At 37.2% G+C, this 15,954-nt stretch overlaps 1 protein-coding gene across 5 annotated transcripts in view; it reads left to right on the top strand.

Moving 5' to 3' along the window:
* Window positions 1–15,954, top strand: part of LOC131192571 (lymphoid enhancer-binding factor 1-like) — a 152,655-nt gene that overhangs the window by 85,192 nt on the left and 51,509 nt on the right. For all 5 annotated transcript variants that reach the window (XM_058171820.1, XM_058171822.1, XM_058171818.1 and 2 more), the window contains exon 2: window positions 15,316–15,448. In XM_058171820.1, coding sequence (XP_058027803.1) covers window positions 15,316–15,448 — 133 coding nt within the window. The remainder of the gene's footprint in view (window positions 1–15,315; window positions 15,449–15,954) is intronic.

Here is a 15,954-nt window from a genome sequence, read left to right as displayed (position 1 = left end):
TCCACAGACTAACAGCTGTTACATTCAAGAAATTCCTTCTGATGTTTAGCCTGGCTGGAATCCGCTTCCTTCCAATGTTAACCTATTAACTCTGGTCTTGCCCCCCCCAACCCCAGCAGCAGAGAATAAATCTACTACTTCTCCTGTGTGACAAGCCTTGAAATATTCAAAGTCTTTTCTGCAGGCTGTAGTCATTTGAAGCAGTTTGAAGTACAATGTCCAGTGCTGGATATCACATTTCAAAAAGTGACAGATTACAGCAAGTTCCAAGAATGACTATCAAAGTGGGGATGACTCTACAAATCAAGCCCTATCTTATAAGTATAGCTTGAGCATCTTACATTCTCCCAAAATATAGGAATTGGGATAGAGAACTGAATAGAAGATTTAGACAATAATCCAGATCCAGATCTGGAATGCATGTCACAAGGATTTCTCCAGATAGTATCCTTACCTAATGAGTCCGGTAGCTCACATCTGTCTGCTTCTTGGCCAGGATCTCTTCCTTCACTTACCAGTAAGGGAAAGGGGGAGGGCAGGAAGGGAGAATAAATTATCCTAACGGGTAAATATTTGAATAAAACAGCACTGAAACATTTGCAGGATGGAACCGGCACTTATATTTTTCCTGCTCATTTTTTTTAATTTTTGGAGTTATAAACAGCTGATTGTTTGAAACAGATACTTCAATTATATAGTAGTCTTCCAGAGATAGTTCTAGAAGATACAGGTTTTTAAAATCAACTATGTAGATAAAACAGATTTTTGAAGAACTCCATTAGTTATTTCTCTTTGCTTTGTCAATTTCCTCCCTTTACTTCACAAACCTCTCCAAGTTCAGTCAGAAGCAAAATCCTTCTATATGGTTTTCATCCAGAAAAGTGCTCATTCTTGACATTGAGATGCAGTGCTCTGGACTTAATCTAAGAGGTGAATTGGTACCTATTTGCCACAATACTATCCTTCACTTCCTACTGGCATTTCAGGATTAACAAGTCTCACTTTTGATGGAAATGTACGGAAAACCCTAGAGCTTCATTTTAGAACACATTCAAAATTTGGCAAGTTCAAGCTCTGACATGTCTAACTCAGACTGGAAGAAAGTCTACACTGAGATCTTGGAAACCTAATGCCAACCTGCAATGATTGATTAGTGCTTGATTGGATGCATTAGTGACTTCCTAAGTAGGTATTCAATTTCTGTCAAATTGCTGTTTTGTTTGCCAGCTGCAGATAGTCCCTATACATTTTTACCATAATGTGTCAAGAAAACAGTGTGGTTCCCATTGCCCTTTATTCATCTAATGGGTGCAACAGCTTTTTTTGCTGGCAAGATTATTGTCTCATAAACTGAACTCTCAGTGGACCCAGTGTGACAAATGGTGAGATTCAGCATTCATTCATTTATAAGTCAATCTACATTTGCTGAGCCAGCAGCTTAGAAACTCAGGCCATATAGCAATGTAAGCACTGTTCATTGCATAGAAGTTTTATCACTCCCCAATCACATGCCATTGTCAGAGGAAAGTTATGTCAGCCACTCTAATGTGGTCAACCCAAATTGCATCAAAGTTCTTTCTCCTAAGCACAGCTCTCACTGCAGGGACAGTGTGGGAAGGAGCCAATAGTAATAAAACCCCAAGCGTAGGTTGCAATAACTTTCCCTCATTTCCTTTTTGTAATGCCAGTGGGCTGAAGCAAACTGATTGCAGCAAAAGTGAGAAAACACAAAAACAATCTGCTGAATTCTGAAATGACTCTGTGTTGATCACATCCTGACAGCAAGTTGAAAAGTTATTGAGGTGGTTGTTGACATATCTTTTGAGAAGTGCACGAAATCAAATTTAGAAAACAGATACGGAAGCTGTGAGTTTTTATAATCATTCTTTTTCTGTGTAGCTTACATTAGGCTATGTTGAGCAGGTGCCTCTGGAATACATAGCTTTGTAACTATTAGATTTTGATTCACATCCAGGTCTCATTTGCTTGATGTTTCACACTTCACAATGTCATGGTTTGCTGAATCTGCCACAATGATTATATTCACCCACCATTCCCTTAATACAGGTTTACAAACAGCAGTAGCAGGATTCACAAACCAAACTAACTTCACTAATGTTATTTCCTGACAAAATTAGTATACCAGTGAAATGTATTTGGAGTTCAGTAAAGCATTTGAGAAAGCAGACCAAATCTACTACTTGATAAGATAGGAAAAATGTGGGTTAAACAACATCACTACCAGATGGATTTTTAACCACATCAGTGGAAGGTCCTTAATGGAACTATATGGAGGCGATCATTCAGTGGGGTACCTCAAGGCTCTCCCTTACTCTAGTACTCTTCAATATCTTCATAAATGATTTAGATGAGGGGACAGAAGAGGATTTGCAGATGACACAAAGCTGGCAGAAATAGCAAACACTCCAGAAAATAGGTTCAAGATACAGAAGGATCTTGGTAGACTTGAACACTGGGCTCTGTCTAACAAAATCAAATTCAATGCTGAGAAAAGTAAGTTCTACATTTAGCCAAAAAAGCCCCAAATGCACAGATATTAAATAGAAGGTACCTGGCTCAATAGTAGTAACTGTGAGAGGGATCCTGAAGTCCTAGTGGACAACCATTTAAGTATGAGCCAGCAGAGTGCTGCAGCCGCCAAAAAAGCTAACACATTCCTAGGCTGTATTAACAGAGGGATAAACTCAAGATCATGTGAAGTGTTAGTACCACTTTATAATGCCTTGGTAAGACCACACTTGGAATATTTCATCCAGTTTTGGTCACCATGTTATAAAACAGACGTTGAGATTCCAGAAGAAGTGTAGAGAAGAACAAAGATGATTAGGGGAATGGTGGCTAAAACATATGAAGAATGGTTGCAGGAATATGTCTATCTTAATGAAAAGAAGGATTAGGGGTGACATGGTAGCAGTGTTCCCATACTTAAGGGGCTGCCACAAAGAAGAGGGGATCAACCTTTTCTCCAAAGCACAAAGGCAGAACAAGAAGCAATTGATGAAAATTAATCAAGGAGAGAACCAATCTGGAAATAAGGAGAAATTTCCCAATAGTGAAAACAATTAATCATTGGAACAACTTGCCTTTAGATGTTGTAGATGCTCCAATACTGGAGCTTTTAAAGAAAAGATTGGACAAGCATTTGTCTGACATAATATAAGATCTCCTGCTTGAGCAGGGGGTTTAATTAATCAAAGGCCCCCTCCAACTCTGTTATTCTATTTTTCTGTTTAGATGCTGTATTTTACATAATACTCCTCATAGCCATAATATTTAAAACGTGTCAAAGATGCATAAATACTTTCACTTCTTATACTAGGAATTTTATCTTAGTCTTGACTCCTCTTCTATAATAGCTTTTTGGGGGCTTGCAAACTAGGAAAGTTTTGAGGGTGAAATGACTCATTGAATTCACCACAGCCACGGCTTACTTGCCTGACTGCTAAGAACCACAAGGCAAATTTACTCAGCAGCCACGACTAAATTGTGTACAATGTTTGGTTGATAACAGTGTAATATTTGTCATATCAAAACCTGTTGGGTTGTTTCCATCACAGCTTCACTAGTGACCAAAGATGGCTGCTTGGGGCAAGTCGAAGACTTGAATGGGTTTTTTTTGAAACGGAGCACTGAAATTTGTTAAAAAATAATATTAAAAGACTATCTTTTCTAACAACAGCATTATCTATGTAGATGAAGCTACTTTCTGTCCTCTTCTTTTGAGCTTAGGGCCAATTCATTTAGTCCTCTCCCCTGCAGTGGTGCAGAAGAGAACGGCACTTACCATGTACAGTCAGTTCTGGGGGGGAAACTCCTTACAAAAATGAACAGGCTTTGCTTGCTTTTCAAACCTAGATGGGTGAGCCCTGAGGGCAAATGGGGTAGAGAGCTAAAACTGCACAGTGGCCAATTTTGCATTTAGAAAGTATTATAAGTAGAAATAGTGCAAGAGTTCTGCTGTCCCACAAATATATCCTTCAGTGGTGGATTGATAAGAATGAATGTCCCACTGTACCAAACACAAAAAAATGGACGCTGGAAAAGGGTTGCAGCTACCTTCTCCTTAATTACTTTCTATAGGGTTACAATTACAGCCAACTCTCTGGAGTTAACCTATATTCTTAGGGATTAATGGTGTGACCATAATGAACTGTGCAGCGTCTGTTTTACCCATTTGACAATTCAGCCATATTTTTTGAAGACAAACCTATACCAATTTATCGAATAATATCAGTCATTTTTTTATTGTAACAGGGCTTGTCCACTCAATTCTACAGCTTCACAGAGGCTACTTAATCTTTACATTAAGCGATCTAATTAAAGAAGAGTTCTGCTGATGATATTTTTCCCTTCCTTAAATTGTTTTTAAAGATGAGTTGGCAAAGCAAATCAATTATTCAGTAAGCTGTCCATTGCTTTTCTCTTAAATACTGAAATCATATATGGAAGAGATGGCTAGGTTTATATAAATTACTTTTTTTTCGGTTTTTATACCCTGTTCAAACTTTACTAGGGATGAATATCCCCAATACAAATTAAATTATACAAAACTATCTTAGCCGTGCAAATAGCGAATAATGCCATGTTCTTTTCCTGGTAAATGCAGGTCAAAGTTTCATGAAGGAGGCATCCAGCATAAGTGGCATCTGTAATAAAGAATTTTCTGCTTTTTAAAATCTAAAATATAGGTTCTTTCAAGGACTACTGACTACTAAACTTCTGCTTACAGTGGGTCTTATGGGAGTATAAAACATATCCTGGAATAAAAAAAAAATCAAAACAGAGATAAACTAATTCATTTCATGCTATATATTCTAAAAGCTAGATGGCAAATAATAATTTGTGGCCCAGGAGGAATGTCTACAAATGGAAAAGCTAAGATAGTTGGTACGTCTGTTTCATGGTGATTGTTGCAATGAACCTTGTAAAATGTGAAGTATTTACAGAAATGTTTGGAAGCATATGTTCCAGAAAGATATGAGCTACCACATCAAATACACTATCAGCTGCACATCTCTTCATGAGAATTTAAAAGAAATAGATAATTAATTCCACATTCTCTTGCCTTAACCAGCTACATAAAAAAAATCTGTTCATATTTTCGCGTGGGTATACCCACAAGTCTGTGTCATTATATTTAGATAGTAATCCCTACATTTTATTTTTAATTAGCACAAAAATAAATGTGCATTTCATCCCTTGTATATTTAAACTGGTTTAAAATAGGTAACCCTAAACTTGATTTCTCTCAGAATGTTTACCCTGTTTTGCAACTTAAACTGACAGCTATAGCAGAATTTCTGGGAAGTGCAAGAGGTCGATTTTTTTTAAAGTAAATCTTTCTTCTGATCCACCCATTACCCAATTCATATGGAAATTAATTAAGAGCAAATCCATTATCAACCGACAGCAAATATGTACAGTACCATCTGGATCGTTCCTGGGTCACAAAATCACTTTGTATTTTGCCAACCAGAATGTTCTTAACCAGGATCTAGTTCCCATGTGGCAAGCCAAAAGATAATCTGTTCTTCACAAATACAGACTTCAGTTTTGAATGCAACTGGAAATCACAGCAACTTAAGTGTGCAAAGCTGCAATTTATATTTGTGATAAGAACCCATCACATTGAGACATGATGATTCATAGCCAGCATCTGAATCACTCCAGCAAAATATGACCTACCATCTCTTGAGGTACAGTAATTAATATCACTACCAAACTGTTGGTATTGTTAGGAAGTTTTTCTTTTCTTAACATTCAGCTAGAATCTGCCTTCCTCTTGCATTGGGCATTTGTTCTGTATCTTTCTGTATGAAACTCTCCAGGTATTTGCAGTTGGGTAATGCATTTCCCTCTGGTTACTTTTCCTTGAAACAGATCCCATTCTTTCTATATCTCCTCTTAGGACTTCATTTTCAGGACTTTGATCATCCTAGTTGCCATTCTTGGAACCTGCTGCAATTTGTCTGAATCCTTTTTTAATGATGGTGCCCAGTTTTGGAACCAGGACTCAAGGAGGTTTCTGATTAATGGAAGGGAGATTGTTCAGCTTTAGCATGAATGAATATATAGACAATACAAATGCAATTGAATCAGAGATGGGTTTCAGCAGGTTCTGACCAATTCTGGAGAACTGGTAGTGGAAATTTTGAGTAGTTCAGAGAACCAGTAGTAAAAATTCTGACTGGCCCCACCCCCAACTATTCTATGCCTCCCAGCTGATCGGGAGGAAATTGGGATTTTGCAGTAACCTTCCCCTGGAGTGGGGTGGGAATGGAGATTTTACAGTATCCTTCCCCTGCCATGCCTACTAAGCCATGCCATGCCCACCAAGTCACGCCCACAGAATCGGTAGTAAAAAAATTTGAAACCCACCACTGAATTGAATTGATACAGAATCAAATTATAGTATAACAGCATGTGAACTTCAGGGAAATCAGTTTATAGAGAAGCTTCCTGATTTCTTTCCGTTAATAAAAGCATTCTGGGAAGAAATGAAAAGTATTCTATTGACATTAGTAAATATAAAATTAAGCCATAAACAAAATCTTTTCTTGCATTTGGAATATTAACCAAGATCTATCTATCTATCTAGAAATGTCTGCATTTGTTGTGTTACCAGTTAATATCTTTGCCTTTTAACATACCGATTTGATTAATTGCACTCTAGTCTTTATTTTAACTATTGCTTAACTGATTTTTCATTGTTTTAATGATTGTGCAAGCTTTTGAAGTCTTAGCATCATAAGATATAAAAATAATAGTTTTAGCTAAAGTTATCACAGCAAGCATAAAAAATGTAAGTGCCCAAATTTAGCAGAAATGATAACTTGCCGGTGCACAGGAAAAGCAACAACAGTAAAACAACAACAGTAATATTCCAAGCAAGAAATAATGCTGTAGTGTTTTGTGTTTTTTGTTTTAATTCTTTGTAAGAATAGATAGTCATGGTACATTTTTAATGGCCTTATCCTTGTCTGCTACTGCACGTACAATAGTTATACTTATTTTGAAAGTTAAACATGATTTAGACATCAGCCAAAGCCTTGATTAATTGCTTAAGGGTTTTGATGATTCTGAAAAAATGGGTATCCACTTATACAGGTAATACTTGACTTACAACAGTTCATTTAGTGACCATTCAAAGCTACAAAGGCATTGAAAAATGTGACTTATGAGCACTTTTCGCAGTTACAACCCTTGTAGCATCCCCATGATCATGTGATCAGAATTGAGATGCTTGGCAACTGACTCATATTTATGACCGTTGCTGTGTCCCCTTTTGTGACCATCTGACAAGGAAAATCAATAGGGGGGCCAGAGTCACTTAACAACTGGATTAGTTTATCAGCTGCAGGGATTCACTTAACAACCGGGGCAAAAGAAGTCATAAAATGGGGCAAAACTCACTTCAAAAATGTCTTCCTTAACAACATAAATTTTGGGTTCAACTGTGGTCATAAATCAAGGACTACCTGACTTGCAAAGAGAGTATTCGCCCAAAATTAGAAAACTAGTGTCAATACTACATTTACGAGACCGCCTTCTGCCACCGATAGCCTCCCAACGACCTGTGTGCTCCCACAGAGCGGGCCTGCTCCGGGTGCCATCAGCCAAACAGTGCCAGCTGGTGACCCCCAGGGGGAGAGTCTTCTTTGTGGCAGCACTGACCCTATGGAATGAGTTACCTCCTGGGTTATGCCAACTTCCCGACCTCCGTACCTTCAAGCGGGAAGTGAAGACTCTGCTATTCAATCAGGCGGGACTAGCCTAAATATTATTTTCATTTGATATTTTAGTTTATCTTAGTTTTAATTGAATTTTAAACTGTATTAATTTATTTATATTTTTATAGTTTAGGGTTTTATATCAGTCGTTTGACCGTTTTAATTTTAAATTGGCCGGTTAAATATTTCATTTTAAATGTATTTTAAATTTATTGTGTTCCTATGTGTTTTAATAAGGCTGTACACCACCCTGAGTCCTTCGGGAGAAGGGCGGTCTAGAAATCTAATAAATAAATAAATAAATAAAATAATGTTCTCTCTGATAAAGGTATTATCGTCAAGATGTTTTATAATCATTGCTGGTCTAAGTATATAGGGAAGAAAACAGGCCACCAATAATAGTCCCACTCTAATTAAACTTTTTCAGATGAAATCATTTTTGTATTTATGCTTCCCTCCCCAGCATAACGATTGCATTTATGCCTTTAAGAAAAACTGAATTTTCTGAGAAACCGAATAAATGACAATTCCCTCGCCTTTCTCAGGACTGCAGGTGTCTTTCCCAGCACAAGAAAGCTTTTTCTCTCTCTTTGCAGACCCTTCTAAGTGGGGGGAGGTTCACCACAGAAGTCAAATGCCCTGTGTCTGTTCAGCTATTTGAATGGTGTGGTTAGCATGAAATGTATTTTTGATTGACGGTGGCAGTACCTGCTTATCTCTTTAAAATGTGTGCCTGGTAAATAACAGAAATGAGATTGCAGGTGTGCGTCCACAAGAAGTTTGGGAACGAGCCAAGCAGTTAAGCTAGCTGCTTACCTCCTATAAGCTATTTGAAAGCACTTAGTGCCACCTCTAAATCTCAGAGAAACCCACAGGAAAACTGTCCTTGGATCAGAATCCTTGTAATTGAAGGAGCAGCTGAATCTGCCAAGCAAAGGAGAATTCAGTTAACACTTTGAAGCAAGGATGGTAAGAAGAAAGAATGTGGAGTCTTATTTTTGTGCCTACCTCTTAATTCTTTTTTTTTTTTAAAGGGACGGTGTTTGTATGAACTGAATATACACAGGCTTTCAAAACCATGGGGTAATTTTCAGTAGTGTGACTTTACAATAAAATGTCTTTAAATAGTTTCTCAAAACTTATACAGCGGTTGATTTCTTTCCAAACAAATCTTTGTTTAACTTTGTATATAAACAATCAGCTTATGAAACCTTGATACATAGCTGAGATTAGTTTCAAAAGTTGAAAATTATTCTGATGTGGATTCTCTTTTTTTTTTAACAAAAAAAAAAAGCCCTCAGATTGGTCAAGCAGCAACTACCTGCTAACTGATGAAGGTTCACTGTGAATACCATGATGTACAGGAATGTAAATCCATGACTTTACTTTTTTTTTCTAATATTGAACCTAAATGGAATTGAGGGCAACAAATCTCCCTTTAATTTAATTTTTTAACATTATTTGGTATTCTACATTCTGAGCCGACCCCAGAAACTGACTTATTTCAAGTCATATTTCATTTGTAATTTAGATAATATAAATACCACAGGCATGCAAATCAATTTAACAAAACTATATATGAACTGGTTTCATGCTTTTCAGTTAAATTGCCTTCTATTGTTCTCAAATGTTAAAAGTAAAATGTTTTCTCCCATCTGCTCTTAAATACCATCTTCAATATTTTGGATATCTGATAATTTTTATCACTAATCATTCAAGTTTTGGGAGTTACCTAAATTACTGTTTCTCAAACTTGCCAACTTTGAAATGTGGGGACTTCACAGCTGGGGAATTCTGGGACCTGAAGTCCCCACATCTTAAAGTTGCCGAGTTTGAGAAACCAGCAATCTAGAGAAATAGTTAGGAATGTCAGACTGTTGAGACATTCTCTAATATGTGTAAATTAAGAAATAGAACCTGCATGTCTTGATATATTGCATTTAAATAAATACACATATTGAAAATGAACATTCACAAGGTCTCAATAGAGAAGTCTGTATAAGTAATGAAATAATACATTTTGTACCCAATTTGTAGCTCCGCAGAATATATTGCAACAATTTCCAGAAGGATATACAGTAATGTGTTAGAATAGAGCCTTCTAGCTCCTTACTGACAAATGTATTATCCTTATATCATAATAAATTTGCTAGTCTTTAGGATGCCAAGGATTCTTTGGCACATACTACAGTTCACATGGCCATGTTGAATGAGGAGGAGTCCATTACATCTGGAAAGACCAAGGTTTGGAAACAATAAAATAAGGCTTGATTTATACGTTTTTTAGTGAGTGTAAACTTTCCCATATTCAAGAAAGGTATCTAAAAGGATCTGATATGACAACTGTCTGTAAGAAGAGGCAGCGAATTCTTAATTTATCAGATGCAAGAATAGTCAAATAAAACCTCTTTAGCTACTCCAAATTTGTATATTAATTTATAGGATGTGGTGGGATTTAAATCCTAATTACATTTCATAAAGCAGCTCTGATCAAGGGTATTTTATGACACAAGCAGATTTAAAATGAAGTAGGAAATATCTTGTCTTAATAAAGTTATGACTGCCTTTCTGTGCTTCACGATTTATTCTCCAGGCTGCTGCACTAAATATTTCCCTATTTAAATCTCATTGAATTTAGTTGGCCTACCGATCTCTCTACTTCGCTTCTTGCCTCTGAATGAAACATAAGACTGCCTTCCATTGTTAATTTGATGGAAGGTAAGACCTCAGACCTCTAGGCATCGTAAAGCTGGCAGCAGCAGAGGTTTCCAAATGCTATATTAGGGCAACAGTCAGTAATTTTGTAGACTTAATATGGGAATTTAATTAGTTTTTTTTAAAAAAAACAAAGACAGGAGCCTAATTGTCATATTAAATTTTTTAAAAAACTATAAAATCTTGGGGTTTGAGGCTGAAACTGAGCCTTACAGCTCCTTGGATCTACAAAAACATTAACTATTTTGCTGACACAGGTGGGCCTCAGTAGAAGTCTGTAGGAACTTTAGTGGAATTTTTGCAGGGGGAAAACCTTACGATCAATATCTAGGATCAAAATGTTATGTATCTATATTAATAAGAGGGGGAGCTAATTGCAGCAAAGATCATTAAATTCAATTGCAAACTGGAAAAACTAAAATTAAACAAGTCCTAGTTTTTAAATAGCTTTGTTTTTTCAAATCTTTGTAATTCAGCAGAAATAAATTAAAGCCAGTTGTGTCAAAGTTAGCATTAACATTAAGGCAATCCTAGGACTGGTGCTTTTTTGTTTGTTTGTTTGTTTTCTAAAGGACAGTTATCTGTTCCCATCAAGCTTTTAAAACTAAAACTATATCTGAAATGTGTGTGATGCATAAATATGTGCCTACAATAATTCCAAGTCCTTAGACATTGCCCAATCCAAGTCTCTGAAAGTATTTTTTTGCTTATCATGCGACCTTTAAAATGCTTTAATCTGCATAGAAACCAGTATGATTCCACTGGCATCAGAAAGCGTTCTCCTCCGCCATTTTCTTATTGGCTTCAGTTTCTGTCTTCCTATGTCTCATTGGTGCTTTTGATGAACGTTCAACAAGGTGGAAAATTAAAATCTCACCTGAGCTGTGTCACTGTGGCCTATCCATTCTGCTGCATCTCAGAATAGAGAGACCTAACCCCAAAATATATCAAAGAGTCTTTGATATTGCATGGGTGCTATAAGTTAACTTACAGTGGTGGCTTTCAATATTCAAACTACTTACTCAGTCTTGCTCGCTCAACACAGTGTAGAGCTTTTCTTTTGGCTCATTTCAACACCTTCCCCTATGCAATACTAGGTGGAAAGCACAGTGCCCCCACTTTCTCTGAATTTCAAACCCAGTCTCCTGGTTCTAACTCAGTGCCTTTAACCACTGCACCAAACTAGTTCTCAGAGTTATGGTATTAGGAAGAATTTATTTTCTAAATTGTTTCATATTGTATTTTATTCATTTTTTCCTATGAAAACCTCATGAAACTCATGAAACTATAATGTCCGATGAAAATATGAAGGATGCTATGTAATGTTTTAGATCATACTGAAATTGAATGTACCATAATACATTTACAACACATACAGTGAATCTACAATAGTATTATTGATATCATACTCATCAACAAAATAGTAATATGTCTTGGTATAAGTGTTGATGTCAAGATGACATGCACTTGATAATAGACCATCCTCACTTGGAGTGGGATGAGTTCTTGACCTTCCCTGCAGTATAAGTGTGCAAGTGTTAAGTCTGTTCCATAACCTTTTCTACGTGGGTCTATGACAACTTGCCACAGCCAATTTGCTGCAGCCAATATGCCACAGCCAAGTCGCCACAGGTCAACTTGCCATGGGACATGAGTTACACCAATTTGAAGAAATAGTGGAATAGAATCATTAAAGAAAGGAGGGACAAAATGAAATATGAATGAGAAACATTAAAATGATTTTTAATTATTTTAAATAATTAAATTGAATTGTTGAATTGTCCCCCAGTGAGTTTTCCCTTGGCAAGTTGGTCATGTCGAGTTGGCCATGGTGAGTTGGCCATGGTGAATTGCCCATGACAAGTTGACCATGGCAAGTTGGCCATGGTGAATCGGCTGCGGCAAATTGTCCCATACCGTTTCTTAGTAGAGCTGTGTATATCCTTTTTAATTTACTTTGACAATTTCTGCTATGGTTTTCATATATTTTCATATATTATGGACATCAGGGATAATTCAATAATGAGATAAAGCTAATAACTGGGCAAATTATCTTTCAGCATTCTCCACTTGGGAAAGAGATTTATGTTTCCTATATACAGCGCTTTGGTTTTTTTAACCTAATAGTATGTGGCTTAGTTGACTTGTTTTAATTATCTGCTTTACACATATAAATCTGCAAATCACTTCATTCCTGTGTATATGGAACTAACTAATAGCTATATATTTTAATGTGGGTCATTTGCTTCATGTTTTGATTTGTGGACCCTTGTTCAGATGTTATTACTTTTTGATTATACAATAGTGATTTATCTTGAGTAATCAAAACATATTCTTGTCCTCTGGGCTTATTCAGCCGAGTTCATTCTATTCAGCATTTCTCTACCCCTTCTCTAGCATATTAAATGCCTTGAATCTGTTCGGTATATATGTATAAAATGCCAGGTGTGACACATAGATGTGATGGTTTGCTTGTTTCCTTTGTTGGACTCCTATAAGAAATGTGGCCGTTTACAAGACACCATTTCCAATAATCAGTGAATATCCTGTATTTGATAGCCCTTTTGTTCCCTACCACATGCTTTTCTGAGGGCTTTTCGGTATGACAAACCTCAATTTTTCCAGTGTTGGTACTGTCAGTGTCATTATAAAGGCAACCATGGGCGAAACTGGGCAAGTATGAAATGGTAAGAATGCTTGAGGCAGGCAGGAAGATTCTCTAATAGCATGACTACTATTTTTCATTTAAAAACAAGTTCCTCTGAATTGGCTGCAGTTGGAAATTGTTGATAGTTTTCAACCTAATCTTTTTACCTTATTCTTTCTTTTCAACTGAAAAAAAAAATAACTGCAACATAATAGCCTGGTAAACGTGGGCATATGTTTTTTTTGTCCTCCTTTAACATGATAAGACAGAACTGATATGTTTGGTGCATTTTCTTCAAGCCTGAATAATCTGCATATCCTGTACAAAATGATCACTGTGTTGCAATATCAGTCCTTTAAAAGATAATTCACTGTTATAGAATAACTTGACATGATATTACTCTTATTCCACAGTTGAAAAATCCAGCCACAGAACTCAACGCATCAAGCTCAGATGCTCTGTGCTGATCCTCACACACTAATCTGGACTTGCAAAACACTGTTGTGTTTTGCAAGTCCAGATATATGACCCACAAAGAATGTGTTTGTGCAAGCATGCATATTCACACTTGTTCATTGTACTTTTCAGTAGTACTTTGAAAACTGCTTTTTTTCCAGGCCTGCCCTGATCTACTTTAGGATTTAGAAATCTTGTGAGTACATATACAGTATATGGCCAGTCTCCTAGGTGTTCCCTTGGTATCAGCACTGTACAGGATAGAGGAGCACCAGTTCCACATAATGGTTTTATTCCCATAGTCACAATCTTTTAAAGCAGGGGTCTCCAACCTTGGTCCCTTTAAGACTTGTGGACTTCAACTCCCAGAGTTGAAGTGGACTCTGGGACTTGAAGTCCACAAGTCTTAAAGGGACCAAGGTTGGAGACCCCTGTTTTAAAGCATAGTTCTCCAGACATTCCTGAATTATCACTGCCGAACAATAATTGCCAGAATGCTAATGTTGAGAGATGCTAAAGATTATAATTCAGCAACATGTAGAGGAACACCCATTCTCCAACTCTAAAAAGTATTAGTTTGAAAAGTTCCTTTAAAGCCATCCTGTGCAAAGCTTCTAAAAGATTTTATGAAGTGCTCAGTATCCAATAAAGCAGAAATGCTTCTTTATTCCCGTTTGGTATAGGTAAATATCTAGCAAATAAATTGATAAACAAATGTATACAAAATAAATTGACATGCTAATTTTGGCAGGATGATAGAGGTCAGCACTTTACATGTGAAGACCATGTGACACACACACCCCAAATCAACTCGAGGGATTCTGGCAAGCAGTTCGCACAACAAGAGCTCTATTCAGCCAGTTAATTACTAAGCATGGCAATTGCTAAAGTAAATCTTACATTTGGCAAACCTGTTCTAATTCACTTTCATTTCAGCTATCTCGCTAATAAAGACATAGTCAGACTGGAATAATTGTTCCCTGCCATACCTCTGTTGAACTGTTAGTGTTTGCTAACCCACACTTCATATTGGACATTAATACAATTGAGCTTGTCCAGAGATATTTCACAAGAAGAGTCCTCCACTCCTCTGATCGCAACAAAATACCTTATGCCACCAGACTTGAAATTCTGGGTTTAGAAAATTTAGAACTACGCCGCCTTCGGCATGACCTGAACTTAACTCATAGAATCATCTGTTACAACGTCTTTCCTGTTGAAGACTACTTCAGCTTCAATCACAACAATACACAAGCACACACTAGATTCAAACTTAAAGTGAACCGCTCCAATCTTGATTGTAGAAAATATGACTTCAGTAACAGAGTTGTTAATGCCTGGAATGCACTACCTGACTCATCCCAAAATCCCCAAAACTTTAACCAAAGACTATCTACTATTGAGCTCACCCCATTCCTAAGAGGTATGTTAGGGGTGAGCATAAGAGCACCAGCATGCCTACCATCCCTGTCCTAATGTTCCCTTTGGTTGTATTCATTTTGTGTGTTTGTTTCATGCTCATACTTATATATATTGTTTAGTACGTGTTTGACAAAAATCAATCAATCAATAAAATAAATCTACTAAGCAAGTTGTTTGCTTAGTGAGGATAAGTAATTTAGGGGTGGGGAGAGGAATTTCAGGATGCTTCTGACTTGGGTTCTTCTCCCCCCGCATCCCCAATTTACAGAGCTCAAAGGCTGGCCTTTCTAAATCGTCTCTCTTCTTCTGACTTCTGTTTTTCAGTCTAACAAAGTTCCCGTAGTACAGCCATCTCATGGGGTCCATCCACTCACCCCACTCATCCCATATAGCAATGAACATTTCAGCCATGGCTCCCATTCACCACACCTGCCAGCCGACATCAACCAGAAACAAGGTAACTAATCCTTCGCCTCTCCTGTGATGCTATCCTTTGGGGGGGGGAGAGAGATGTGCTTTAAAACAGGGCTCTCCAACCTTGGCCACCTTAAGCCTGGAGGACTTCAATTCTGGGAGTTGAAGTCCTCCAGGCTTAAAGTGACCAAGGTTGGAGACCCCTGCTTTAAAAAGTGTGTGCTGTGGGGAATTTAGCCATAGTCATGAAGTTTGGAATGGCTGCCACAGACGTTCAGTTTCCAACTCAAGGGCTTCATCATGGACACTGCCCATTTTTACACACCACCTTCGTGTGTCTTGGAGGTTGAATAGCATGCTCTCCTACCAACAGACATATTCACTCTGGGCAGCAAAATGGAATAAGTAAGTAATCTTGGGAGTTTTGGAGGCCAATGTTTTTCCTTTTAGAGTTTCTCTGATTTGATTCTAAGCTTCTGAGACATATAAAACGAAGTATTGTAACCAAACAAGCATTGTATTTTAATACTTAAGAATGGAGAAGCAGAT

This window comes from Ahaetulla prasina, chromosome 2, assembly GCF_028640845.1.
Source record: "Ahaetulla prasina isolate Xishuangbanna chromosome 2, ASM2864084v1, whole genome shotgun sequence".
Classification (NCBI taxonomy): domain Eukaryota; kingdom Metazoa; phylum Chordata; class Lepidosauria; order Squamata; family Colubridae; genus Ahaetulla; species Ahaetulla prasina.
Note: the sequence above shows the minus strand (reverse complement) of the source record. Positions and strands in the feature narration are given on the sequence as shown.